The 26170-nt window shown below is 42.4% G+C and overlaps 1 protein-coding gene across 2 annotated transcripts in view; it reads left to right on the forward strand.

Moving 5' to 3' along the window:
- Positions 1–26170, forward strand: part of BMPER (BMP binding endothelial regulator) — a 260244-nt gene that overhangs the window by 140473 nt on the left and 93601 nt on the right. For both annotated transcript variants that reach the window (XM_065883649.1, XM_065883651.1), the window contains exons 7-11: positions 4117–4216; positions 9810–9919; positions 13654–13794; positions 15904–16008; positions 19929–19974. In XM_065883649.1, coding sequence (XP_065739721.1) covers positions 4117–4216; positions 9810–9919; positions 13654–13794; positions 15904–16008; positions 19929–19974 — 502 coding nt within the window. The remainder of the gene's footprint in view (positions 1–4116; positions 4217–9809; positions 9920–13653; positions 13795–15903; positions 16009–19928; positions 19975–26170) is intronic.

The raw sequence follows: 26170 nt of genomic DNA on the forward strand, positions 1-26170 counted from the left end.
AAAATTGTAACTCACCAGTATGGTGGAAGTTCCTAGCTTGCCTTTTCTTGTTGACCAGATGGGAATAGGCATTAGTCCCTATGCATTTTAACCATTTAGAAATTTTCAAACATTTGACAAAAATACATGGAATACTAGGAATCCTACCAGCTTTACAAATTGAAGTTGAGTGTTGCTTTTTGAAGTATCAGCACCAACATTTAATTGGTACCCAAAATATTCAAAACCCAAGGAGATACAAAGGTAAGGGGATGCAGACAGCCCTGAATTCTGCCTTCTGATCAGCACCCTGTAGTTAAAGTGCTCTGAAAAATTCATCTGGATTCTGCAGCTCATTCTGTGTGGCGGCTCTTCCTTTCATTCAATGAATTTTTACTGAGATGCTTCCTTGAGCCCATTACTCTCCTTTTTTTTTTTTTTTTTTTTTTTTTGCGGTACGCGGGCCTCTCACTGTTGTGGCCTCTTGCATTGCGGAGCACAGGCTCCAGACGCGCAGGCTCAGCGGCCATGGCTCACGGGCCTAGCCGCTCCGTGGCATGTGGGATCTTCCCGGACTGGGGCACAAACCCGTGTCCCCTGCATCGGCAGGCGGACTCTCAACCACTGCGCCACCAGGGAAGCCCCCATTACTCTCTTGAAGGATATTAGGCTCAAAGGACTGGTTCCTCCCCATACCATCATCTAGCTTAGAGGCAAAACCAGTGTTGTCTCTCAGGGTTAAACGTTTATGTATGTGTCAAAAATACAGGAATACAGATGAGAAAAGAAGAGGTATGGGAAGATGGAGGAGGTTACTGGGAAATGAAGGCGTCTAGAAGACTTCACAGATGAGAAGAGGTGTGAAATAGACCTTGAGTGAAGCCCGATTTCCATAGGGGTTAATGATGGGGGGAGAGAGGGAAAGAGGCATGTAGAAAGAAGATAGAAGGCATAAGATGTTCTTGGGGACAGGAAAGAAACAAGATACACAGGAACCCTCTCTCTGTGTTGGTGTTGGGAGGAAAGGAGATGAGAGAGAAGATTATGGGGTATCTTGACAAAGTAGCCTAACTGCAGTAACAAAGAACTAATGCATCTGCGTGTTTTAACAAAATAAAATTTATTTCTTGCTCATTTAACAGTTCCTTGCATGTGTTTAGTGGGTAGATTTCCACATGGTGACTCAGAGAAGCAGGCTCTTTCACTTTGTTGCAAGGTTCTTGCTGTTCTCACCATTCAGCTGGCTCTCCTTCCTGTAGGGAGAGAAAGTGAGAGCATGGTGCTTTGAATGGGAGAGATTTTTATGAGTCAGGCCTGGAAGTGTTCTACATTATTTCCATCTACCTCCCATTGACCACCCCTAGCTGCAAGGGAGTCTGAGGAATGTAGATGGGCTCTGTGTCAGGAGAAAAAGGATTCTACACACACATACTCACTTCTACATTGACTTTTAGCTTAAGTGGGCTGAACTTCCTCCTGAATGCAGTGGTAAGTTATCCCCCACCTTAGCTTGGGGGCACGCTCCATAAAGAATGATTTTTGTATGTTATATTCACTGCTGTATCCCCAACATATGGTAGACCTTGAATAAGTCTTTGATCAAAGAATGAAACAGTGGTTGGATGCTGGAAAGGAGTCTTGGAGATATTGAACCTCCCAGGATGGTTTAGTGCAAGAGAGTTGAGGCAGGGAAGCCAATTAGAAAGCGATGGCGATAATCTGATAGAGCCTGAGTTAGTGCGGTTACAATAGGAATTAGTACATTTTTAGAACCAAACATATTTATTTCTGCTATTTTAACTTTCTTAGTTTACAGCAGAGCCCCAGCTTATAGTTTAACCAGAGTCCCTGCTGAGTTGAAATCACAGAAGCAGGTTGTGAGCTGAAAGGGCCTGGGACTTTCTTTGGAGGTATTAATTGGAATGCAGCCTTGGGACTTGGGCTATGCTACAATACTGCAACCCAAACAAAATAAAACCTGACCAAACCAGCAAACCCAGATTGGAGTTCAAGTTACTTTAACAGACTCTTGGGAAACACAAACTGCAGTTGTATTATGTATGCAAAATTCGCTCTTTGACCTTATTGTAAGGAAAATTACTGGAGTACACACAGTCTTTGGCCAGCTTTCCAGTGTGTTGGACAAGTTAACGGCTATGCAGTTATGCAGTATTTTTCTTAAATTTTCATTTTAAAATATGCTTGAAAAATAGATGCTTATCCAACAAGAACAGAGAATATCCATGAAAAGAATACGTTCTCTGTGCATCTAAGAGAAGCTGACACCCAGGCAACCTCGTGTGGCCCAAGGCTTCATGATTTTAGGAAGTTGCTGGCAGATGAACTTCTTTGAAATTAAAAGCTAAAGAGAGCATTCTGTCCTCCCTCTAGATTTGACTTTTGTGGTTTATGTATAAGCTGGGGCAGACCTCACAGTATGACCTAGACTCAGGTTATGCGCCTCTGAAGTCTGGTGAAAGGCCAGACTTCAGGATTATGCAGAGTTGAGTGAGGAACCTCACTGAGAACAGCCAGGGATTCCTAGGAGAGTTTTAGCGATTCTTGCTGATCTGGAAATAATGTAAAAACAACAGAAGAGCTTTTTGTGGTATTTTCGTGTGTTTTCTATTGGTTTGGGGAAGAAGCCAACATTAAAGTGGCTTAAAAATAATAAATATTTAAAAAGACATAACGTGCCCTACCCTTTTCATCCATTCCTACCAAAAAATAAACTATCATAATGAAAATGGCAAGAACAGGAAGGGAAAGCAGAAACAACAGGCGACAGTAGTATGCTAGGATGGGAAGGATCCAGACGGCTAATGTCTGGTGTCAATACAGAAAGTGCTGGGGAAGGTGTGAGGAAACGCCACGAGGGAATCTTTCCCTTGTGAGGCCCGGGACTCTTTGAAGCGTGAGCTCCTCATTTCCTGAGGTCTCTCGAGATAGAAATTCCAGGCTTGAGACAATGGGTACTTTTTAGGGTCTACTAGTTTGGTTTCTAGCTCAAATCCTAGAGAAGCCAATTCATTGAAATTCCATTTGCCTAGTGATCTATCTACCAAACTTACTGATTTTTCTAAAGAAAAAAACCTTAATTATTCCCAAATTTGATAGCAATTCATAGTGCACAGGATAGTTTTCACACGAGCCTTGCAGAGTTATTGGATGTAAATTGACTGGAAAGCACTTTTTTTTTTTTTTTTTCTGCTCCAGCTTTCTGAAGATTCAGTTACAAGTTGCTGAGGCTGGAAAAACAGGGGTCCCTGCTGAGGGATAGGGAAGGGGGAGTTGGTATGCTCATCTTCACATCCTGGAGAGGCGAGAGATGCTGACGGGCAGAGAAGGAGGGATGCTGAGGAAGAGAAGAAAGGAGTGGGTGTCAGAGGTGATAGATGCTGGAGGACAGAGAGGGTCAAGGATGAGGGGCAGGGAAAGATTTGAAGGCTCTAGAACATCTTCCAAGGCTGCTAAAGCTCTGCCAGTCCTTCTAATATCGATAATCATAAACCTTCTACTTACTTAATCGACACAGGTTTGGTTAGCTGGGCGACTTCAGTGGAATGGTTCTTCCGAACATTGGCTTTCAGTGTATCCATTTTCAGCAGATTGGCTAACTTCCCCAAATCCGAGCCTTGCTGAGCCACTCTGGCAACACCTTTAAGGTGTGGCCAAAAGGGAAGCCTTCATGGAGGAAGCTGTCAGCAGGACAGAAGAGGACACATCTCAGCAAAACCCCAATAGTTGCTTTGCTGCATTGGGCTTGGAAAGAGAGCCCACCTTGTTTGGGTTTGCCCGAGACTTCCCTGGTTTTAGTATCGAAAGCCTCAAATCTCAGGCAAACTGAGATGGTTGGCTGGTCTTAAGAGGGGAAAAGGTAAAGAAAGGTGGTGGTGACTGGGGAGAGGTGATACTGTAGCCGTCTCTTTAGGGGTGGTCGGTCTCCTCACGGGTATCATTCATGGGGCTTACAGGGAAGATCAAAGGATGCCTGGGGACAATTGCACAGATCTGAGCAGTCACCCCAGCGACCCAGCACCAGGAAAGGCCTAGGTTTGTTCCAGATATCTTGGTTAGACAATATATATATGCAAGTACTTTTCTAAATGTGCTTTTTTCTCTTTCTCTTTTCTTCAGGGAGGCAGGACACAGTGCGTGAGAGAAGTCTGTCCCATTCTCTCCTGTCCTCAGCACCTTAGCCACATTCCACCAGGACAGTGCTGCCCCAAATGTTTGGGTGAGTGACTGTTTGCAGGTCAAAGAACAATGTAATTTATTCTTGGCGTTTCTGCTGAGAGTCGTCATCCACTTTGTTATCTTGAGGTTCTCAAATTGTGCTATTTCGTGGCTTCTTAGAGACAATGCCTTCTTTTGATTACCCGAGTGTAAGGTGTGTACAGAGTTTGTCTCTCTTCTGGGCCTCCACAGAGCTTTCTTTTCTCTTGTCTTCCCATGTATCTGTAAACCCGGTACACTGGACAACCTGGGATAATAGCCCCTTGTGGGGAGAACAGTATTGAAGAAACCATCTTTAATTGGACATATGATGATTAGTAGGAATATATTTTTGTGGGGAGAACAGTATTGGGAAACAATCTTTAACTGGGCATCTGACACTCAGTAGGAATATATTTTAAAGGCGTGTGAAGTAAACGTACATGGAGGAATATAGAGTAATTGGGTTGGCCAAAATGTTCGTTTGGTTTTTTCCATATGATGGCTCTAGTAGTGCTTAGTTGTCTTTAACTTCATTCAAAAAATTTTGTTAGATTGTATTGTGACAGCTGTTATATCAGCGTGCTTTAAAATAAAAAAACCTTATCAAAATTGGTGAATTTTTGTATAGCCATTTTAATATTGAAGATGGAAGAAAAAAGCAACATTTTTGGCATATTATGCTTTATTATTTCAAAAAAGGTGAAAACACAACTGAAACGCAAAAAAAGATTTGTGCAGTGTATGGAGAAAGTGCTGTAACATGAACGTGTCAAAAGTGGTTTGCAAAGTTTTGTGCTGGAGATGTCTTGCTGGACGATGGGTAGACCAGTTGAAGTTGATAGCGATCAAACTGAGAAATTGAGAACAATCAATGTTATACCATGCGGGAGATAGACGACATACTCAAAATATCCAAATCAAGTGCTGAAAATCATTTGCACCAGCTTGGTTATGTTCATCGCTTTGACGTTTGTGTTCCACATAAGGTAGGCGAAAAAAACCTTCTTGACTGTGTTTCCGCATGCGATTCTCTACTTAAATGTAACGAAAATGCTCCATTTTTAAAACAAATTGTGACAGGCAATGAAAAGTGGATACTGTACAATAATGTGGGATGGAAGAGATCGTGGGGCAAGCGACATGAACCACCACCAACCACACCAAAGGCTGGTTTTCATCCAAAGAAGGTGATGAAGGTTATGTATATGGTGAGATTGGAAGGGAGTGCTCTATTATGAGCTCCTTCCGGAAAACCCAACGATTAATTCCAACAAGTACTACTCCCAGTTAGACCAACTGAAAGCAGCACTCGGTGAAAAGCGTCTGGAATTAGTCAACAGAAAACGCATAACCTTCCATCAGGATAATGCAAGGCCGCATGTTTCTTTGATGACCAGGCAAAAACTGTTACAGCTTGGCTGGGAAGTTCTGATTCATCCACTGTATTCACCAGACATTGCATCTTCAGATTTCCATTTATTTCAGTCTTTACAAAATTCCCTTAATGGAAAAAATTTCAGTTCCCTGGAAGACACCTGGAACAGTTCTTTGCTCAAAAAGATAAAAAGTTTTGGGAAGATGGAATTATGAAGTTGCCTGAAAAATGGCAGAAGGTAGTGGAACAAAATGGTGAATATGTTGTTGAATAAAGTTCTTGGTGGAAGGGCTTCCCTGGTGGCGCAGTGGTTGAGAGTCCGCCTGCCGATGCAGGGGACAGGGGTTCGTGCCCTGGTCCGGGAGGATCCCACATGCCACGGAGTGGCTGGGCCCATGAGCCGTGGCCACTGAGCCTGCGCGTCTGGAGCCTGTGCTCCGCAACGGGAGAGGCCACAACAGTGAGAGGCCCGCGTACCGCAAAAAAAGATAAATAAATTAAAAAAAAATAAAGTTCTTGGTGAAAATGAAAAACGTGTCTTTTATTTTTACTTAAAACGCGAAGGAACTTTTTGGCCAACTCAATACTTTTAGAGGCAAAAACATGCAGGAGGGTAACATGCCAAAAATGAGAGGTTTGGAAGGGAATAATGAATAATAGTCAATAAAAAAGGAGGATTAGCTATTCCTTTTTGAGCGATTGCTATGTGCTAGGCACCATGTGAAAACACTGTATATACTTCTCATTTAGTTTTCTCAAGAGGCTGTGACATACAGGTGCTAAGGATAGAATTCTGATGTGTGATGTAGGTGCCATTCTTAGTTTATTGTACTGAGAAGCAAGTAGATTCCTAGAAGGTAGCACAGCTAGTGAGCTGTGAAGTTGACACCTGAACGTGAGTCTCTGTGATTCTTGAGCCCACAGTTACTTTAACCTGCTGCTACTCATCTTCCCTGGTGATATGGAGAGCAGCACGAATGTTACCAACTGAGAGGAGACAGCCCATGATGGAGAGGCTCTAGAGCATGAGACTCTTTGGCTTTTGTTTAAACTTTATGTCAGCTTCTTCCATGTGATCCTTAGGTCCTTGAGTTAGTTGAGGTCAGACTCTTTAAGAGTCAAATAAAAGTAGCTTGATCCATCACGTGAATACAATAGAATATCCAGCATCCCCACCAGAATCTCCAGGGATCCTTGGGGGATGGCTTATATTTTCTCTGGTCACCACTGGCTTTGTGTTTCAGCTTCTGCTGTTTTCTCTCTCTTTGTACCCTTTCTCTTTCCTCTATTCTCTCCTCCCCCTCCCCCTTCCCTCCTCCTCTTCCTCTTCCTTCTTCTTCTTCAACATCATTTTGTCCTTTCAGGGACAGCCCCCCTCTAGTCTTTTCACATTCTATCGTTCTATTGAGTCGGGGCTTGCATAGCAGATTTCACTGAAGGTTTACCGTCAGTGGAGATGATTACTTTTCAGGGAAGCACAGTGAATAACATAAAATGAACTATTAAGCTCCCTTTGTTCTTAAAAGGTCTTAGATATTTTGCCTTCAGGAGAATTTCACTGTTTCCCTCTTTTGTTTGGGCTCCAGTCTCCTTTCCTTACTGTCCATACTTTTTCCTTGAATATCTGTCTTTTCTTTTATAGCTTGCCTTCCCCAGTTCCAAAACATCTGCTGATTTATTTTCCTCCTTCCCAGCTTATCATGGCCATACCTTGAAGCCTTATCTTTCTACAACCAAATTGGCAAATAAAAGTATCTTGTTAAACTAAGGCAGATTTCTCCTCTTTGTAGGATTCTGCTGCTAATTCTTCATCTAACAATGTTTGCCTTCCTGCTGTGTACACACACACACACACACACACACACACACACACACACACACCCCTACTTTTAAAGTAAATACAAAGGTATTCTAAGAACAAAGCAGAATTGTTTAGACATGGCTGGCTAAAGGCATTTCCACTGATTTGTGTGCTTCTTGGGTTGCCAGCGAGTTCTTGTGCCCCTGGGATAGAATTAGCCAGTTCACTGTTGTTGAAATTCTCATGCTGTGGGTCATGGTGGAAGCAGTGTCCTGTCTAAGTGGGAAAGTCATCACAGAGGAGGTGTCGTTTGGGGCCTGGCCTTGAAGATAAGTAGGCTTGATTGATGCTTTGAAGCTGGTATCGTGGATATTCTGAGTCAAGTCAGAGGTTTCTCACATGAACAATGGCTGTTGTATTGAATGCAGATTTTTCTGTCTGTTCGTGGTCATAAGACAGACTACAAAAGGAACGTCAAGTCTTAGGAAACTTGAAAGTCATAATTCTTCCAAATGAGACCTTTTACAGTTGGGCTAAGCCCCTGCAGAACAATGTGGAAATGGCTTAAATTAGGCTATGCATGGAGTCTCTGAACCATTCTTTTGAACGTTTTATCTTATTTTGAGCCATGATGACTTTGGGATTAAAGTAAGATTGTATGTTTTTTGAAAGTAAAAGGAAACATACCCACACAACAGAAGACAGAAAGGAAAAAAAAGGAAACACAGGGATGCTTACTAGATGCATCTTAGGCTAATTAGACTTTTGGCTTGTTGGACACTGATTTGCTGTTCGATTCTCCCTTGACCAAGATGCATTCACACAACATACCTCTGCTTTTGTATGACAACATTCTTTTCCTGTCTTTTCTCATTTTCAGCGATAGCCTCATCAGAGGTTTGTGTACACAGAGTACCCAGTGCACCTCTTATTTATTTATTTGTTTTTGGCTGCGCTGAGCCGCATGCGGGATCTTAGTTCCCTGACCAGGGACTGAACCCGTGCGTGCTCCCTGCAGTGGAAATGTGGAGTCTTAACCACTGGACCGCTGGGGAAGCCCCCCAGTGCACCTCTTAGGGTGACACAGCCCAGGATCATATTTGAATTATACCACCTCTAATAATGATAACACTTACCATCTGCCACCTATTGGGTGTGTTTAATGAGTACCAGGCTCCGTGCTAAGAGCTTTACACCAATATTTTTAGGTACAATTTACATTTTCTAGAGGGATAATTCAAGCCATTGGTCACATTTGTTCAGGGGGATAAACTCATTGAAGGGTCTTTTTGTTTAGCAGTCTACTGATGTATCAATCCACCAGTCCAACCATCTATAAAAGATAGGAAAAAGGCAAACCAGGTTACCACAATTTGAAAAAAATACTCAATTGAAGCAGAGCTATTTTTAATTCTTAAAAGACAGCAGTATCTCTCTGATTTGAACAATTCTAATTCTGAGAATAGCATTTAGCATGTGCTTATAGGTATTTCAGCGTTTCATTGGGCCTCCTAATAAATAGAGATTGCTTTTAACCTTTTTACAGGAAGAGTGTGGGTATAAATCTGATGAGTGATGATTAATCTTTGACTTCTCAACTTAGTCCTTAATTGAAGTAATATTTCAGGGATGTTTTATGTGATCCAAGGAATAGAGACTCAAATACTGAAAGAAAGGAGGATGTTGGATTGTACCCTTTATTCGGGGTTGCTTTTTTGGTCCTTTGGGTCCCCAGTCAAATCCTCACATCAGGGAAAACCAAGGTAATTCTACAAGCGGTGTGATGCCTGTGGAAGGTTGGACCCTGGGGGAGTTGGAGTCTGCCTCTCTGTGCTCTTTGAGTTAGCGTCACCCTTCATGCCAATGGACTTATCATTTCTTCAACTGAGATGCTATCTCATTAGTTCTTTTTCCCCATCCTAGTCCTTCCTGGGATCTCTTGACTTCTCCTGCCTCTTCCCTGCCAATACCCACTTTCTGGATAATTTTATTTATTCTTTCAGATACAGCTCAGGTATCACATCCTCCAAGAAGTCTTCTTTCCCTCCCTGTCCCCACAGTTCCCAGATTGGCTTCTTTCCAGAGCTGACCATCTTGCTGTATTGAAATCATCTTTTGTGGGTGTATTTCCCCAGTAGACTGAGCTCTGTCAGGATAGGATGTCTTAGTCATCCTGCTTCACTATGATGAACTCGTAATAAAGATTTGTTGAACTAAAAGGATTCAGTGTGGAATCAGAGTCTCTTTAGCAAAAACTCTCTAAAGTCATGACTCCTGGGGATCCCCTGGGAACATCTGACCCGAGGCTCTGTTTTTGTGCAGTAAAATAGCTGGTCTTGTGAGAATGGTTAACACTCCTGTGATGTAATTGCTGATGATGAAGTGGGACATACCTGGCTTCTGTCTTGCTAACGCTATGCCATTGCTTCCCTCTAGGTCAGAGGAAAGTATTTGACCTCCCGTTTGGAAGCTGCCTCTTTCGCAGTGATGTTTATGACAATGGATCCTCTTTTCTCTATGATAACTGCACTGCATGTACCTGCAGGGTAAGGTGGTTCTGAGGGGCTGTGGTCCAACACTGATAGCATTTTTGGTTTTTAGTATTAACATAGCCAAACATGATAATGTGTTATTTATGGGAAGGAGGCATTATTGATGTCACTTTATGACTAAAATCTTACTTCAAGGTCACAAGAATGTTCAAACATAGGACCCAAATTACAACTCACTGTCATCTTCCCAGGACCAGTAAGTTAGCTCCTGGTGGTGAGAATTAAACTCTTAGCGGCTGTCCTTCCTGAAGGACTTTCTAAAAAAATCAGACAAATGCACGTGGCAATGTTCTCTGGCTCTAGTTATTCAAGATGAATTTTCTCTGATGCACCTGGCAATAAAAATGGCTTTAATCACATTCAAGAGAAAAAGGCATGGATTCACAGTTTATCATAAAAATAAACCTGGTAGCTTGGGAAGAGAGTATTTATGTGTTGTTCATTGTACCATTTCTTACTTGAGTCATTACACACTTTTCTCAAAAGGCAACCACAAGTCTAGTGACTGGTAAAGAAAGAATTCCACAGCTTCAGAAATTTAAAGGGATACATATCACACGTTTCTAGACTATGTTTATGTGGTGATTTATTTCTGAAACCGAGAAAATCATTTATATGGAGGACTTCAGGATCATTCATTAGTGAGTTAACCCAAACATCTATGTGACACGAGTTTAGGATAATACATTTTGGTGGTGATAGTTGCTGTTTTGTTTTTAATAGCCAGAGGGCTATAGAGGGAAAGAGGAGCTTTTCTCAATGTCAACTATGAGTCAGTAGCTGGGATTAGAGTTCAGAAGTTCCTGGTTACTTGAGGCATGCTTTGTTAAGTAGCATGCACTTCTTCAGGGAGGTGGCCCAGTAAGGTCTGAACTGTCTGTTCCCTGGCACTGAACAGTGAGTAATTCTGAAGCTCGGGACTACCTTCCTGAGGCTCCGTCCTCTCCTCTGTGGTTTGTATTATCCTGTGCTAAACATATAGTCACTCCTTCCGCCTTGGCCTCCATCCTCAGGACTTCTCTTTCTCTCCAGGAATTTCACAGGTTATAGCTTCCTCTTGGGGATACTGAGCCTTTGATGGAACACATCACATTTCCAATTCTCTTGATTACAGGAAAGCCAGGCATCCCAGGAATGGAAATTAGTTATGCTTGCAATATTTTGGGCCTCATTCTATTTTTTGTCTTTTTTTTTTTGCAGACAAATTTTTTTAAAATAAATTCATTATTTGTTTAGTTTTGGGTCTTTGTTGCTGTGCGTGGGCTTTCTCTAGTTGCAGCAAGCAGAGGCTACTCTTTGTTGCGGTGCACAGGCTTCTCATTGCGGCGGCTTCTCTTCTTGCGGAGCACGGGCTCTAGGTACGTGGGCTTCAGTAGTTGTGGCACGCAGGCTCTAGAGTACAGGCTCAGTAGTTGTGGCGCACGGACTTAGTTGCTCCACAGCATGTGGGATCTTCCCAGCCCAGGGCTCGAAGCCATGTCCCCTGTATTGGCAGGTGGATTCTTAGCCACTGCACCACACACCAGGGAAGTCCCTTGGGTCTCATTCTTTAAGAGATTCTTTGAGAGATGATTAGGCAATATGTCCCAGTACTCAAAAGAAGTATAACCATTCCTTTAAGATGTTTTTATCAGAGTATGAGTTCACGGTCATTTCTGGGAAATTGGATGCTTGAAGAATCAAGCTGCAATCATTTGGGATGATCAGTATTGTTTTTTATCTATTTAGAGCTTCCCTCTCCGGCATCCCCATCCAATGCCATGACAGGTACAGGAAATAGTTCTCTGAACACAGTATGGTTTCAGGTCTCCATGCCTTCAAACTTAAGGATTCTTCTGCCTGCCGTGTCCTCATCTTCTTTAAATTTGATTAGCAAACTCCTCTTCATCCACAGCAGCCCATCTCAGGTGTCACCTCCTTTAGTGAGGCTTTCCTGACCCACCTAGATTGGTAATTGTTCCATCTTCTCTACTACCCCTACACCTATACTAGTTCTGTTTACCACATTATACTGCAGTCTTTGTTTAGATGGTTATCTCTCCTCTTCGTGAGTTCCTTGAAGACAGAGCACATCATCCATCTCTGTATTCTCATTGCTTAACCCAGTGCCAGGCAATGATCTAATGGGTACTGTGTGTGTGTTTGTGTGTGTGTGTGGGGGGGGGTGGGTGTGTATTTAATGAAAGTTGGGAAATCTACCATGAAGTATGCATTATTCGAGAGCTAGTGAGTGCCCTTGTTTTTCAAACTTGAAATCAAGACATACAGTTTGACAAAGGATTTTTTTTCCAATTTATGAGTTGACTTATAATAATTTCTGTGCGCCAGATACTGTGCCAAGTACTTTACGTATTTCATTTAAACTGCACAATAAACCTGAGAAGTAGGTATTATCATCTCCATTTTGAAGATGAGGAATCTGAGGCCCAGGGAGATGGATTTGCACAAGATAACACACAATAAATGAACTGGCATTCTACCCTGGTCTTGTTCAACTCTACATCCTATTCACTATATGATGTGGTTAGAACCTTAAAAATAAAGAATAATAAATGCCTTTTTTTTGAAGGATCATCTCATTGTCATATTAATTTTAAGTGGATGAGTTAGTGGGAGTATAGTAGATGGTACCAGAAGTGCCTCTTGAAGTCATAGAATTAACGTAGAAGCTATAGAAGTTACATCTGTTGACTTACACAACCTATCTGTATGCCGTGCTCAGAAGTGAGTCATCTCTCCAAGCTTACTAATAGGGTCTATGTTTCGGAGAGGGGTTTAGTCTCTCATTTCCCTGCTGTTGGCTCACACTAACTCAACACTTTGAGGTCATTGCCCATCTACCCTGGGACACTTCTTTCTTCCATCTTGTCTTCTGATAAGTTACATAAATGTTTTGCTCTTACAGTCATTCCACCTGACAGTCTACTCCAGAAATTGCAGCTTGTTGGCTGGGGAACTGAAGAAATCTACTTTTTTTAGTTGCTCTGAACATTTCTTCCATGCTTTGTTGAGTGAATAAGTAGGCACAATTTACTTGGCTATTTTGTTCATAAATGCTACTTCTTTAGAAATCAAGCCATGCCCCTTTACTTTACAGATATAAACTTTGTCACCCTCAGAGTTTAAGTGGCCTCATTTAAGGTCACACAGTTTATGGAAGAGCCCTAGAACCCAGGCCCAGCTTTGGAACTGCTTATTTGGTTCCTTTGTGAACGTAGAACACAGTAAGGAATTTCATCTTGACATGGAACCTGAGCTCTAAATTTTTACTCTTTGATCAAAGGTACGCTAAACCTTTACACTAAACTTCTAGCCATGGAGGAGAAAGCCATAAAGCCATGGAGGAGAACAGAGGGAGCACAGTTAATGAAGGCTGCAAAAGAGGAAAAGGGTAGGAAGAAAGAAGGAAGCTTGTTGGCCCACAGTGACCCAGGGCTTCTTGCCACACATTGGCTCTAGCAGAATCATCAGTCTCTTGAGCATTAAATGATAAACCCTTGGAAGGTGGGGAGCACATGTCACATAGCTGCTTCTTCTTCTGGTCCAGATACTAAGTCAGCAAATAACATTTTGAAGTGAATGAAAGATTTATGGCAACAAATTAACATATGGTATCTTCAAGATATGTTTTAAAGCAGTTAGTTGTGGGTTGTTAAAGGAAGGCGAGGTAGGATGTTTGATGGAGGTGGAAATCGTTTTTAATGTCCAGTTTGCCTTTGGGCCCCCAGGACTCTACTGTAGTGTGTAAGAAGAAGTGCTCCCACCTTGGTGGATGCAGCAAAGGCGAGGAGGCCTGTTGTGAGGAGTGCCTTCTACGCGTGCCCCCAGAAGACATCAAAGTGTGCAAGTTTGGAAACAAGATTTTCCGGGTATGTCACGAGCCAAGCTCATGGGAACTGTTGTACAATACTGAGTGGTAAAAAGCTCCTGACAAAATGCAGATTGCAGTATTCCATCTTTTGTATATATACATGTGTGTATGTGTATAAATGTACTTATTTATATTACAATATTATATATACATATGTATTTAGAATCAAGGACACACAGGGACAGAGAAGCAACTGTTTGAAAACGTGTTTTTCTTTGGCTTTACTTTTGCTTTATAAAATACTTTAAACCTGTAAAACATGATTCCCCTTTCCAAATGTGGTGGCCAGCGGCTGGGGCTGAGCTGAGGATGTCCCTGGATGGTACAGCTGCGGGTGCCCAAACGCCCAGGGGCATCTCCGGCAGTCGGAGATGCTCAGTGCTCCTTGCCAAGACCCTGATTCTTTTAGAACTTTTCCACTTAAATTACTTTTTCGAAGAGAGATTTTCTCATTTGGAAGATGTTCGGGTGAGGATGTTCACAGGGTATGTGGCCAGCAGAGCAGGTGAGTAAAGGTGAGAGAGCTCTGCCCCAGCCGAGCTAGAAGGGCTGTCTGCTGCCCATCTCAGGTATGTTTTACATCGTTTTCTAACAGCCTGGCTGGGAAGTTGTGCAGCCACCATTTAAACGTCTGGATGAAGATTGTTGGCTTTGTCCAAAGAGCTTCCCATCTAGACTGTTTTCCCCAGGGGTGGAGGGAGTCTCTCTGTATCTGAAGGCATCATCTCAGGATATCATGAGAATTGAGACCCTCAGAATCAAGTCAGAGACAGAGGCACCTCAGGCCTGCTGCACCTAGCTAGATTTCCTATTACAGGGGTGGAGGGAGAGTCTTGATTCTTACGGCATCTGTAAGAAGCCCTGATGTGTCATGCCTAAGGGAAGGCCGTCCTGTGTGTGTTGTGGTTACACCAGGCTTCCAGAGCCACTCACGTGTCCACTTTACACAAAGCCTTCCTCTGTCTCCAGAGCCTCCAGATGCAGTAGGCTCACTCTGATGACAGTTCTGTGTGCAAAGTGCTTTCCAGGCTCCTCGCCCTGGAAAGGTCCCTTCATATAAGTAGACGAGGCCTGAAGTAATTTACAGAGTCCTAGAAATGTGCACTCAGAGAATTTGCAGTAGTCAGATGCTCTTGGAGACAGACTCAGTCAGAGAAATAAAAGGCACTGAAGAGTAGGTAGTCCTTAAAATACCTTCAAAAAATGAGAAGGAAGAGAAAGGGAAATAGTCAACATCAAAGATCTGGGCTAGTTTTTCTGTTTCTACTAAAATTTGCTGCTTAGATCCATAAGCCCAGAAAGGAGTCCTTGCTTTGCCTGTAATCTCCTTTCTCACAAACAAGGATGCACATTCCTGCATGTTCTCCAGAGGTGCAGGGTTTTTGTGACTGGGCATTCGGCAATTGCCAATTATAAATCCAGTGAGTCAAAGAAATTCCTCAAACAGCCCTTTCTGGACTAGAAAATGTGTCCCAAAGTGCTACCCAGCTTTTTGGGAGGAGAGTATCAGACAGGCAGGGACATGGGACAAATGGCTCTTGGAATTTTCTGTCTGGGCTCCACATTTTCAGATGGCTTACGGGTCAGGTGTCCTCCTGGCAATGGGAGTCATATGAATTAGCCTCTGTTCTTTGCATGTTCGTGCCCTGTGTGGGCCAGAACCATGTCACATCTGGGAATAAACTAACCACCTGCGGACATCTCAATTAACTGCTGGCATCTGGGACAGCTCAAACATTTCAGTCCTATGAGATGGAAAAATTAGACCCTTGTGGTTGCATCATGTATGAAAACTCTTGTTTGTCTCCCAGGGTGAAGCTAAGTAAACAATGTAGGAGGTGCAAGATGCAATATGACTTGATTAGATGTACGAGAATTCTTTTTATATCCTGGAGGGGAAATGCACACATACACATACACACCCCCTCCAATCTAATCTTTCTATCAAATCAGTTAGATGTAGATGAACACCTCAGAGTAATTTAGTCTAATGATGGCATCCATCACTCAGGGTAAGAAATGCTTTCCTTGACAGACAAATCCCAGCCTGCTGGATTAACTCCCATCAGCCTCCAGCTGATAGAGAATCCTGTGCTCTCTCCTGTAGGATGGAGAGATGTGGTCCTCTGTCAACTGCACCATCTGTGCTTGTGTGAAAGGCAAAACAGAGTGTCGCAAGAAGCAGTGCGTTCCCATCAGCAGTTGCCCTCAGGTATGTGTGCAGGTTGACTTTCTCTCTACCTGAGCATCTTGAGAACCATCCTGTGTGTGGCATGGTCACCTACCACCTTCTGAACACAAAATCCAGATCCTCCAAAATTGCCAAGTTCGCAAACAGCCACATGTCCCTTGCAAAACTTGCTCCTTTGCTTTTATGGTTCCCACTCAGATTGTAGCCTAGCGGGACAATAGCTCTTACCTTGCTCCATTTCTTACGGACCTCTCCCAGTTCTTTGTTTCAATGTCTCCAACTCCTGTTTGATCTGCTCCCTGTTTCTTCTGCTGGGTTTTCTGTCGAACATCATAACCGTCCTTTGCATTTTCCTCCTTTCTCTCTCTCTTCTCAAATCAGAATTTTCTTCCCATTAACCATTCAAAGGAATATGTGGTTGTTTATTAGTAAATTTCCCAAGGGGTTTCACCTGCCCAGCAGCACCCTCCAGCCCCTTTACTGAAGTTTTCCCTCTCTAACCCTGGCCTCTGTTGTAGCCCCAAATGGAAATAGCGTCCTTATGGAAATATCTCTTTTCAGAGACCCACAGTTCCAGCACACTGAATAAAGCAACCATTATCTTCCAAAGCATGAGCTTCATTGAATTCACCTCAGCAACTTGAAACCTTTCAAGGTTTTATGCATTTTGGGAAAATGTCAAGCCCATTCAGTACCGTCCAGTGAATGAAAAAATACATCCATATATTCAGGACATGTCTTCCCTTCTCTGTTAGAGACAGCTTTTAATTTTATTCACATCTGTTATTATTATAAACAAAAAGTTGCTGTTTTTACTTGAGGGCCAAATGAGGCACAAAAAAACAACAGCTGTTGCTATTGCACAACTGAATAAAAGGGGCAGAAAAAAAAGAAAAAAAAACCCTAATTAGTCTTGCTTTAAAAAGCCTCAGACATAAAACTGAAAACCTCCTATAAAAGAAAAAAAGAAAAAAAAAAAAAAAACCAGGAGATACAATGAGAAGACTTGAGCATGGTCTGCTTATAAATATTCATTGGGAAAAATGGGATCACATCATCTCTGCCCGTCCTCGGGGAACCCTTGCTGCTAATGAACTCTGGCAGCACATGTTAGTAATAATGGGCTTCCTTATTCTACAGACAAAAACAGAGGGCTGTGCTGCAGGCGTGATGGTTCTCATTGTCCGCTTGCCATGGGGAGGTCAACGCTCTTTCAGTCACCAGCATCTCATTAGTGTCTCTTCTTTGTGGACCGTATTTGGGCCAGGAGCATCCGTCCCTCCAGGCGGGCCTGTTCCCGCCTCACCCCTCCTCGGCTTGTCAGAGCCCATCAGGCAGTGCCCGGCTCCTGCCCCAGGGCTTACCTTTCTGTTTCTAGGCATTTTTCCAACCATTCCTCTGGTTCATACTTTCCCTCCTCAGGGGCCAGCACAAGCACTTTGGAAGATAACTTAGTTCTACCATGGAAATCCTGTTAAACACTTACTTCCCCTCCCCTGCATTGCCTGGGGAAATTAAAAAAAAAAAATTTCTGGAGAAGCAGACTGTATTCCTGCTCTGTCCTTCCTGGCTACTACACATCTCTTTTTCCAGAAGTATGTGTGCCTTGTTGAAAAAGAATTTTGTGGTTGGATTCCCTCCCTGACAGTCCCCCAGGGGCAAAGGAGTGCCTTTTTTGAGAGGGACTGAGGGTTCCACTGGGGACAAGGTCGTTATGACACTGTCATCTCATCAGTGTTAATATGTACTGAAACTTTCTCTGTAGTCACAAGACCAGTCTTGTTTGTTGCTGAGACCACCCCTCTGAGGTGGGTGTTGTTACTAGACCCTTCTTACTGATGAGGTCACAGCGGGTCCAGAGTTCTCCAGCAAGTTACATGTAAGTCAGGAGCGCAGACTTCATAGCTTGCACTTGATTTATTCCCTGCCTAATTTAGTGATCTGACCAGCCCCATTCTCACTTCCTGAAGAAGGGAGCTGGCTGTTTCTGTCGAGGTGCAGATGTAGGGAATCATAGTCACCCTTTGTTGAGGATTTGGTTTATACAGCTCTGCTCCGTTCCGTTAGCGTACCTGATGCCACCCTCTGGTACTATCATTCCATCAGCCAGAGCCAAGCTCCTCTGGCTTTGTCCTCAACTGTTTTCAGTCACGAGAAGCCAAAGGAGACCTCTGTGCCAAATAGAAACAGATAAGAGAGCTCTTGGCCATAAAATTGTCATGGTGCCCCAGCCATGGGAGGGCTGCCAGTTTTAAGTCTCATTCAAACTTGTCATAGCCTTTAATGTACTACCTTTTAAGGCTTAGCTGATGCAAAAATGAATCAGACATGGTTCTAATTCTTCAATAGTCAGCTAGTGTCTTGGTTTTTTTTTGGTTAGTATGATTTTTTTTAAGTACCTAAATCTATTCCTGATGCAATTGACAGGTAGTAAACCAGTGTGTGGCCTTGACACAAGTCTTGGGCCACCTCTCTGTGGTCTGTTTCCTTAGTTTCCTATAAAGATGGGAAACGGGCATCTATATTTAGAGGGTTGTTGTGAAGCATAAATGAGATAAAGTAAGAAGAACGTATGACATTCTTTCTACTGTATAGCAGATACCAAATAAATGTTAAGTTCTCTTAAAGATTAAGATGAGACCTCTCTCATCTTAAAAGTCTGGAGTGGAAAGGGCTTCCCTGGTGGCGCAGTGGTTGAGAGTCCGCCTGCCGATGCAGGGGACACGGGTTCGTGCCCCGGTCCGGGAAGATCCCACATGCCGCGGAGCGGCTGGGCCCGTGAGCCATGGCCGCTGAGCCTGCGCATCCGGAGCCTGTGCACCGCAACGGGAGAGGCCACAACAGTGAGAAGCCCGTGTACTGCAAAAAAAAAAAAAAATCTGGAGTGGAAAGAACGTGGCCTATAAAGTCACACAAAATCAGGTTTGATTTTGGGTTCTACTACCCTTGTATTGCGTGACATCAATTTCTTCATCTATAAGAAGGAAAATGCTCAGCTCATAAAATTCTTGTGCATCTTAATAACACAGATTATGATAACATAATATTAATTAAACCCTAATATGTTCTTAATATTAACTTATAAAATCCTTACAATTAACCTGATGTTAGATAACCTAGGGGAAATATCTAGTAGGATGTTTGTTCCATAGCATGTGCTTCCTAAATGTTAATCTTCTTCCACATTTCTTTTTCCCTGTGATTCCACTGAGTCAGAGATAAGAAAGATCCATTCTCTGATAAGGGTCCTGAGAATATGCTTCTTCCTTTAAATGTCAAGCATCAACAAAAAATTGAAATAAATGCAGTAGAGGAGATTACACTGTATTTCCAGAAAGGTAATGGAAAATTACTCAGGATTTCAAAACCCTCAGCCTCATTGGCTTTGACTACATAATAGTGACTTAACAGGGATAGCATACTGCTTTCTGAAAGAAGAAATCACACTGAATTTGATCCGTAGCACAGATATTGTTCGTATGCATAGGCCCAAGCTTGGATTACTGTTTATTTTTGGGCCCTTCCAATAAGCAAAGACAGAATGAAGGCCTTGCATGGATTGATAGCTTGACAGCCAATTCCCATTTCTTTGTGTGTGTACTTGGTCTCTAGAGGGCTAGATTTGGGTATCAGTGAAAAGGTGGAATCCAGACTGTCTCCATCTTCACTCCATGTGAGAAAAATCACACCAACGAGGCCTTTAGATATTGTATTTCTCAGAGGATAAAAACAGGAAAGCTTTCTGAATGACTCTGCCTGGCCATAGAACCTGATACTTGAAACTTCATTTTTACCACCATCATCACCATCTGGGCATTGAGTTCAAATACAGCTGGGACTGATTTCATTGGTTTGTCTGGTATTAGATTTAAAAAAGAGTTTTGTCCTCAGCAGACCCTGTTTCTTAACACTGAAATCTTATTTGTTTTTCTCTTGATTAGGGTAAAATTCTCAACAGGAAAGGATGCTGTCCTATTTGCACTGAAAGTAAGTTTGTTAAAAATATGCTATTAATATTTATTTTGCATTTTATAGTGCAACAAGGAAAACGGTGGTGTAAGTTTTCAGCCTATTTTAGTTCTGTAGGTCTAGGTTGGGATCATCTCACCTTTCTACAGACAATTTAAGTCAATGGTAATCCTCGAACGGAAGCACAACTGAGACAAATGTAGATGTTTCCGTTGGAATTTGCTGCTCTGAGAAATTTAGAAGGCAAACGGTCTGATGAGGTTTTAGGAAGGACCAGATAACTTCATGTGCCTTTTAACTGCTAATAGCATTTGCAGTCATAGCGGCTAAGATAATGATATCCAGTAAAACCAAACATTATATATAATCTAGGAGAGATTTTCCTTCTATCATATGAAGCCAAACAGCTGCCCTTCTTCCTCCCTCACCCCCACCGTTTTGCCCTTTCTCTTGGGCACATCCCCTGTTGCTGTTGGTAGAGAGAAAACAAGAGTTCATTGGGTTGGCAATGGTTTGGCTATCCTGTTATTTTTTACTGAGCTGTTGAAGGTTCTCTCTAACATGGCTTATTCTGAAAGCCATCTGGGACTGTACAGAGAGCATAGCAACAGATTTAATGTCATCCCCACATGTAGGCATGCCCACATCTATTAGTAAACCACTGTTTTAGTCCCCTCACATTCATATGCTTTCGAGATAGCTTTCTGAAGTGTTTCGTTAAAGGAGGAGTATTCATAATGTCACTGTCAAATTAGTATGATAAGCAGGATTAACCAAGCCATGGAGTCTGTTAGAAGGTATTTTTGAGCCATTTAGGCTTAGAGAAGTGGGCTTTGATGACAGTTGAAAAGCAGCTTTCACATGGGAACAAGCGTTCCCATTTAGACAATGGATGCATAGGTTCATTGTATATATTACCATATATACATATATTACTATATATATACATATACATATCTATATCTCACTATTTTTGAGACTGAGAGATATTAGACAATTATACACTATACACTGGATGAAAGTGCGGGCTGAATCAATGAAAATTACATTATAGATTTAATAAAAGAATTTTTCTTTAAAGGTAAGGAAGTACATAAAATAACTCAAAGGAGGCCAACCAAGTATGACTTAGTAGAGCCTCGGAATTATGCAGAAAGAAGAATTAGCTATGATTAACACACCAGTTGATCTTAAAACATGTGTATAAACTATTACATTTAATCATCTTCCCAGAGACTCTCTGAGGAAATTTTGTTTAGGGATGGTTTGCAGGCCGCTTCCAGCTTCATTCCTTTTTGGATGAGCAGAGTCGAGTCTAAATTGATGAAGTTTTCCTCTGTATCCATGTCGATGAAGATGTTTGCATTTCCCTAGAAAGTACCTCCTAGTTGAAGCAGAGACAGACTTTAATGAACTCCTCAGATCTTCTAGCTGACCCTTTCGACTTGCATGAACACAGATAGGTTACATCTGCCCATCTCACTGCTGTCAGGCAGGAACACTGCTTATCAGCGTAATAAAAACATATGGCCAGTCTTGTACAGAAACAGCCTAAATCTTGAATTACCTGACTTTATGTTGCAAGAATCAAGAAGGATGATTATTGAGATCGTTGAGAGGAAAGCTACATTTCATTATTAGTTTATCCACTATGGGCTAGACTTTCCAAATGTAGAATACTGGTGGCTTATTAGAAAACAAAAAGGAAAGAAAAGAAGAATAGAAGGATGGGCATGACGAAACTAAACCAAGTTTGTAACTGGTCATATTAAATATTTATTGTACATGTGTTATACATTGTATTGTAAATATAAATGTTGTACATGTGAATGAGTCTGTGACTTCTGTCACTGAGAGAGGCAAGTTGGCAAGGGAGAAGCCACCCAGCTGGAGGGGCACCAGGGAGATCACTGACTCTGTGCACCTGCGTCCAGCAGGTCAGTGTGGGAAGAGCCCAGGCGTGTGGTTCTTGGTCCAGATCAAGATGATATCATCAGATGGTGATGTCTCAGTTTCCTTTGGTGTTCTTTCCATCTGTTTACTCTCTCTTGCTCTCCAGCAGTTCTTCCATCAATGCTGTAAAACACATTCTATTTGTAGAGGTTTATCTATTCAGATTGAGTTATGAGATGGGATGACTTCCAGTTTTTTTAAGCAATGCCCAGATTTTCATAGCACGTTCAGGTAGACTTATTCCAATGTCCTTTAGCTGCGGCCAAAAGACCTCCTATTTTGAAATTCCTTTGTCATTATACCCAGGATCCAGAACAAACCTTAGAGCTCGTTTTTTCCTCCTACGTCAATTATGAAAGTTCTGGTATATGGGTTCCTAGAGCAGACAAACGAAGGTTGAAGTCCAAACTAAGGCTAGTGTGTTCTAAAACCAGAAAAATGACCCATTTCTGTCTCATTCAAACAAGATCACACGTGCACATATATACCCCATTAGTTACTGCAGAGTTTTCAACCTCAGGATTGCTGATAGTTTGGCCAGATAACTCTTTGTGGTGGAGGCTGTCCTGTGCATTGTGTGATGTTTAGCAGCATCTCTGGCCTCTACCCACTAGATGCCAGTAGCATCCCAGCAATATCTCCCGACATTTCCAAATGTCCCCTGGGGAGCAACATCACCCTTGGTTGAGAAGCATTGGTACTGCAAACAGGGGTAACAGTGTAGGTGAATCCAGAAATAAACACCTGTGGTACTAGTAACAGTAACTTGACTCTTAAGACAGTGATTAGATGAAGCAGGAGGGTAAAGTGAGGCTGACCTTTGCTGATGTAAAAAGTGACAGGGTGGGGGAACTTCCCTGGTGGTCCAGTGGTTAAAACTCCTTGCTTTCACTGCAGGGGTCACGTGTTCGATCCCTGGTTGGGGAACTAAGATCCCACATGCTGCACGGTGTGGAAAAAAAAAAAAAAAAAAAAGACAGAGCAGAAGCCTCTGGATTTAATTGAATGTATTTCTATATTTTCATTGCCTAGCCCTAGAAAAAAATTGTAAAGGCATATTATATCTCGATCGATTCACGTCAACTAAACCGTCTTTGCTTTAGTTGCTGGGAAGCTAGAAATAAATTTGTACCCCATCTCTAACAGCATGTGGTTCTTGAGTAATAAACTTTCTCCTGACTTTGTCTTATATGTCTACTACCTTTATGTGTTTTGGATTATTTAGCATGTATGTGTGTAAACTACTTCCAATCCTCTTTTGGAAGGAGACAGGAATAAATACTTAGATATATATACGTACATACACAGATGAAATGGACTGATTACATAGCTTCAGATCTAAAACTTACTTTGGTTATCTGCAGTGAGATGAGTGTTGCATTGTTTCCAACAGTGACATTGCCTTGTCTGTTTCTAAAATCCCACAGAATTCCTGCTTTATTGACTGGCTTAATCTGTCTTGGTAGTGTTTGGGGCTCTCTCAGACCTCTGAAAGGAATAGTGAAGGGAAAACTCGAAGTAAACGTGTAGAACATTTTTAGTCTTCTCCTTGCAAGTCAGTGATAACAGTAATTTATAATTTTGTAGGTAATAAGCAGTAATTGAGGCACAACATGGTTATATTCCTTACAGTACAGTAGTCTTTGGGTTGGTCTGAAAGGCCAATGATGATTCTATCAAAAAAAAAAGTCCTTTTAAAATCAGACCTGAAGGAAGTATGAAAAGGATTACTGTCTTTTAATAACATGGGGCATTCTCTCTTTCCAACTGAAAAGAATTAAATTTTGTTTAGATGATTTCTTTAAAGTAAAATATTTGAAGTGAGCTAAACAAACATTATAAAGCTTCGGTGCAAATGCTGTTTCCTGCCAAAGTATGAGCTATAGCCTAAAGCGAGTCCTGCTTTCCCTGAGCTGAGTGTGATGGGATCATGAGTTGGGGGCCAAGAAGGCCACTGTCTGTTGTATGTATAGCACTTGGTTTGTGTGAAATGTTATCTTACTGTGTGTTGGCAAACAGTAGGTGGAATCTTGACCTAGCCACCCAACAGAGACCTGAATCAGATAAATTCTTTGCTGGCTGAATGTCTGTTTTCAGACATGGAAATGGTACTTAGTGGCAAAGTTTTCCCTGATAAAAGAGGGAGGTGTGTGCGTGTGTTGGTGTGTGTGTGTGTGTGTGTGTGTGTGTGTGTGTGGAGAGAGAGAGAGGGAGGGAAAGAGAGACTGACTTTGAGAAAGAATTTAGTCTCTTAACCATCTACAAGACCAGAGGCAACCAAAGGCAGTCCAGACATTGATGCCCCATCTCCGGTCTTATAGATTCATTAAGCTGTGCCTGTAGCTACATCAATCCTCCTCATCAGAATCCCAACCCCAAAACAAAGTTCACGATTATGTAATACAGAGGAGGGTAGGGTATTCTGAGCACAGATGTGCATTTAATTGAAATAACCTCAACTACATGTCCCACAAGTAACAGGAAATATCAGATTTCAGCAACTCAGGGTACAAGGAGGCTCACAGTTGCCAGGTGACTTTTTAAAACCCCCAAGTGTTAGATTTCCAGCTGTGCACAGCACTGGGGTGCCTGCTGTCTGAAAGGGGCCCTGCCTGCTGTGTGCACCCACCACGGGCACGGTGGAATTGCCCTGCCTGGTCTTAGCCCACCTTTTTTAAGTCCCTGAGCATCCCTACAGCGATCTCCAATTAAAGAGTGGTTGTAAGACGGGGAATGCAACAACTTAATGAAACAGTGACCTTCGGGTCCATTTTATGAGAAATCTCCACTGACAGAGGTTCCGCAAATTAGTAATTCTGTGTTTGAGCCTCCAAGACTGTAAGCAACTCCAGGTCCCTTAACACCAAGAGTCTGTCTTTAACTCAGGAAAGCAAGGAAATTTGAAACCGGAGCTCAAGATGCTTGTAGAATAAGAATTTGTGGTGTTGACTTTAGCCCTGCCGAGGAGGAGGAGGAGGAGGAGGAGCAGGAGGCGTTAAGCTAAGTGGCCACTGAAGTTAGCCTCCAGCATCTGGAGGTAGGTTTGTCACAGCTCCCAAGGCCCAACCAGCAGACAGGGTGGCAAATAAAACCCAACTGTACCACACGCGGCGGCTGGGAAACCCCACGCAGGCAGAAGCAGCATTGGAAGGGTGTGAGGAAATCGGTTTGTTTTCCATTTTATATGCTGTTCTTTTCTACGGGATACTGTTACCTTCAATGTTCTGGCTGTAAATTGATGCAAAGTTGGAGGAGCCTGAGGTTATTAGGGGTTATTATCCACCATGTATTGTCAGTTTCTACAGAGTGTTAGTAACTTTGTCATTTCTGACTGTTTAGTTAACAGTCATCATCATGGAACAATAATGGCAGTCATTGTAATAGCAGCAGCAGCTAATATTTATTTATATTAATAAACAGCCCGAACACTGTCCTGGGCTATCTTTGATCTTATTTGATCCTCACATCCATTTCATGGTCAAGAAATGTTATTAGCTCCATTTTACAGCTGAGGGAACTGAGGCTCAGAGGTTAAGAACGATGCCCAAGGTAGGTAGTGGAGCCCAAATTCCTCCAATGAAGTCTGGCCCCAGGGCCTGGGCTGGAGTTTCTACCATTGACTTCTTAGTCATTTTGTTCGGTTTGACAACCAGGTGCAGTTAGGAAGGGAAGAGAAGGTCCGAAAGGCTTTACAACTGGTGGGGATTAGAGATTGGAGAAGGATTTTAGGAAGAGTTTCCAATTTGATAGTGTTTCCCTCCACACCACCCAGGGAGAAAGGCAGACTCAAGTGCCCACGTTTTCATCTACCTGGCGACACCTCCACCTTTCTGCTCAGGTCCAGAACAGTTCGTGACTCAAACTGGCGTGGTTTTTCCATGTCCGCTCATTTTTCCAGGTATTTTTTTTCCTTCTGGCAACTCAAGGTAGAGGTATTTCCAGCAGTAAGTGAAGATCTCCCCAAAATTTCTTACTTACAGTGATAAAATACATATAGTTTTAAGTTTGAAATCACTGTGTATAAATTCCATTGGGAGTAAGAAAGAGCAGAATTGCTCTGCCAGTCAAGCTCATCATCATTTTAGCATCATGGAATTGTATAAATGAATGGACCTTAACTATGAGGTCAACCTTTCTACTTCTTAGGTGAGGAAACTGGGGCTCACAGTAGTATTAACTTGAAGGGCTATGATGAAAACCTGCATTTTTTTACCTCCTTCTCCAGTCTTCATTCTGTAATATCATATGGCCTCCCTGGTTT

The sequence above is a fragment of the Phocoena phocoena genome, chromosome 9, assembly GCF_963924675.1.
Source record: "Phocoena phocoena chromosome 9, mPhoPho1.1, whole genome shotgun sequence".
Classification (NCBI taxonomy): Eukaryota; Metazoa; Chordata; class Mammalia; order Artiodactyla; family Phocoenidae; genus Phocoena; species Phocoena phocoena.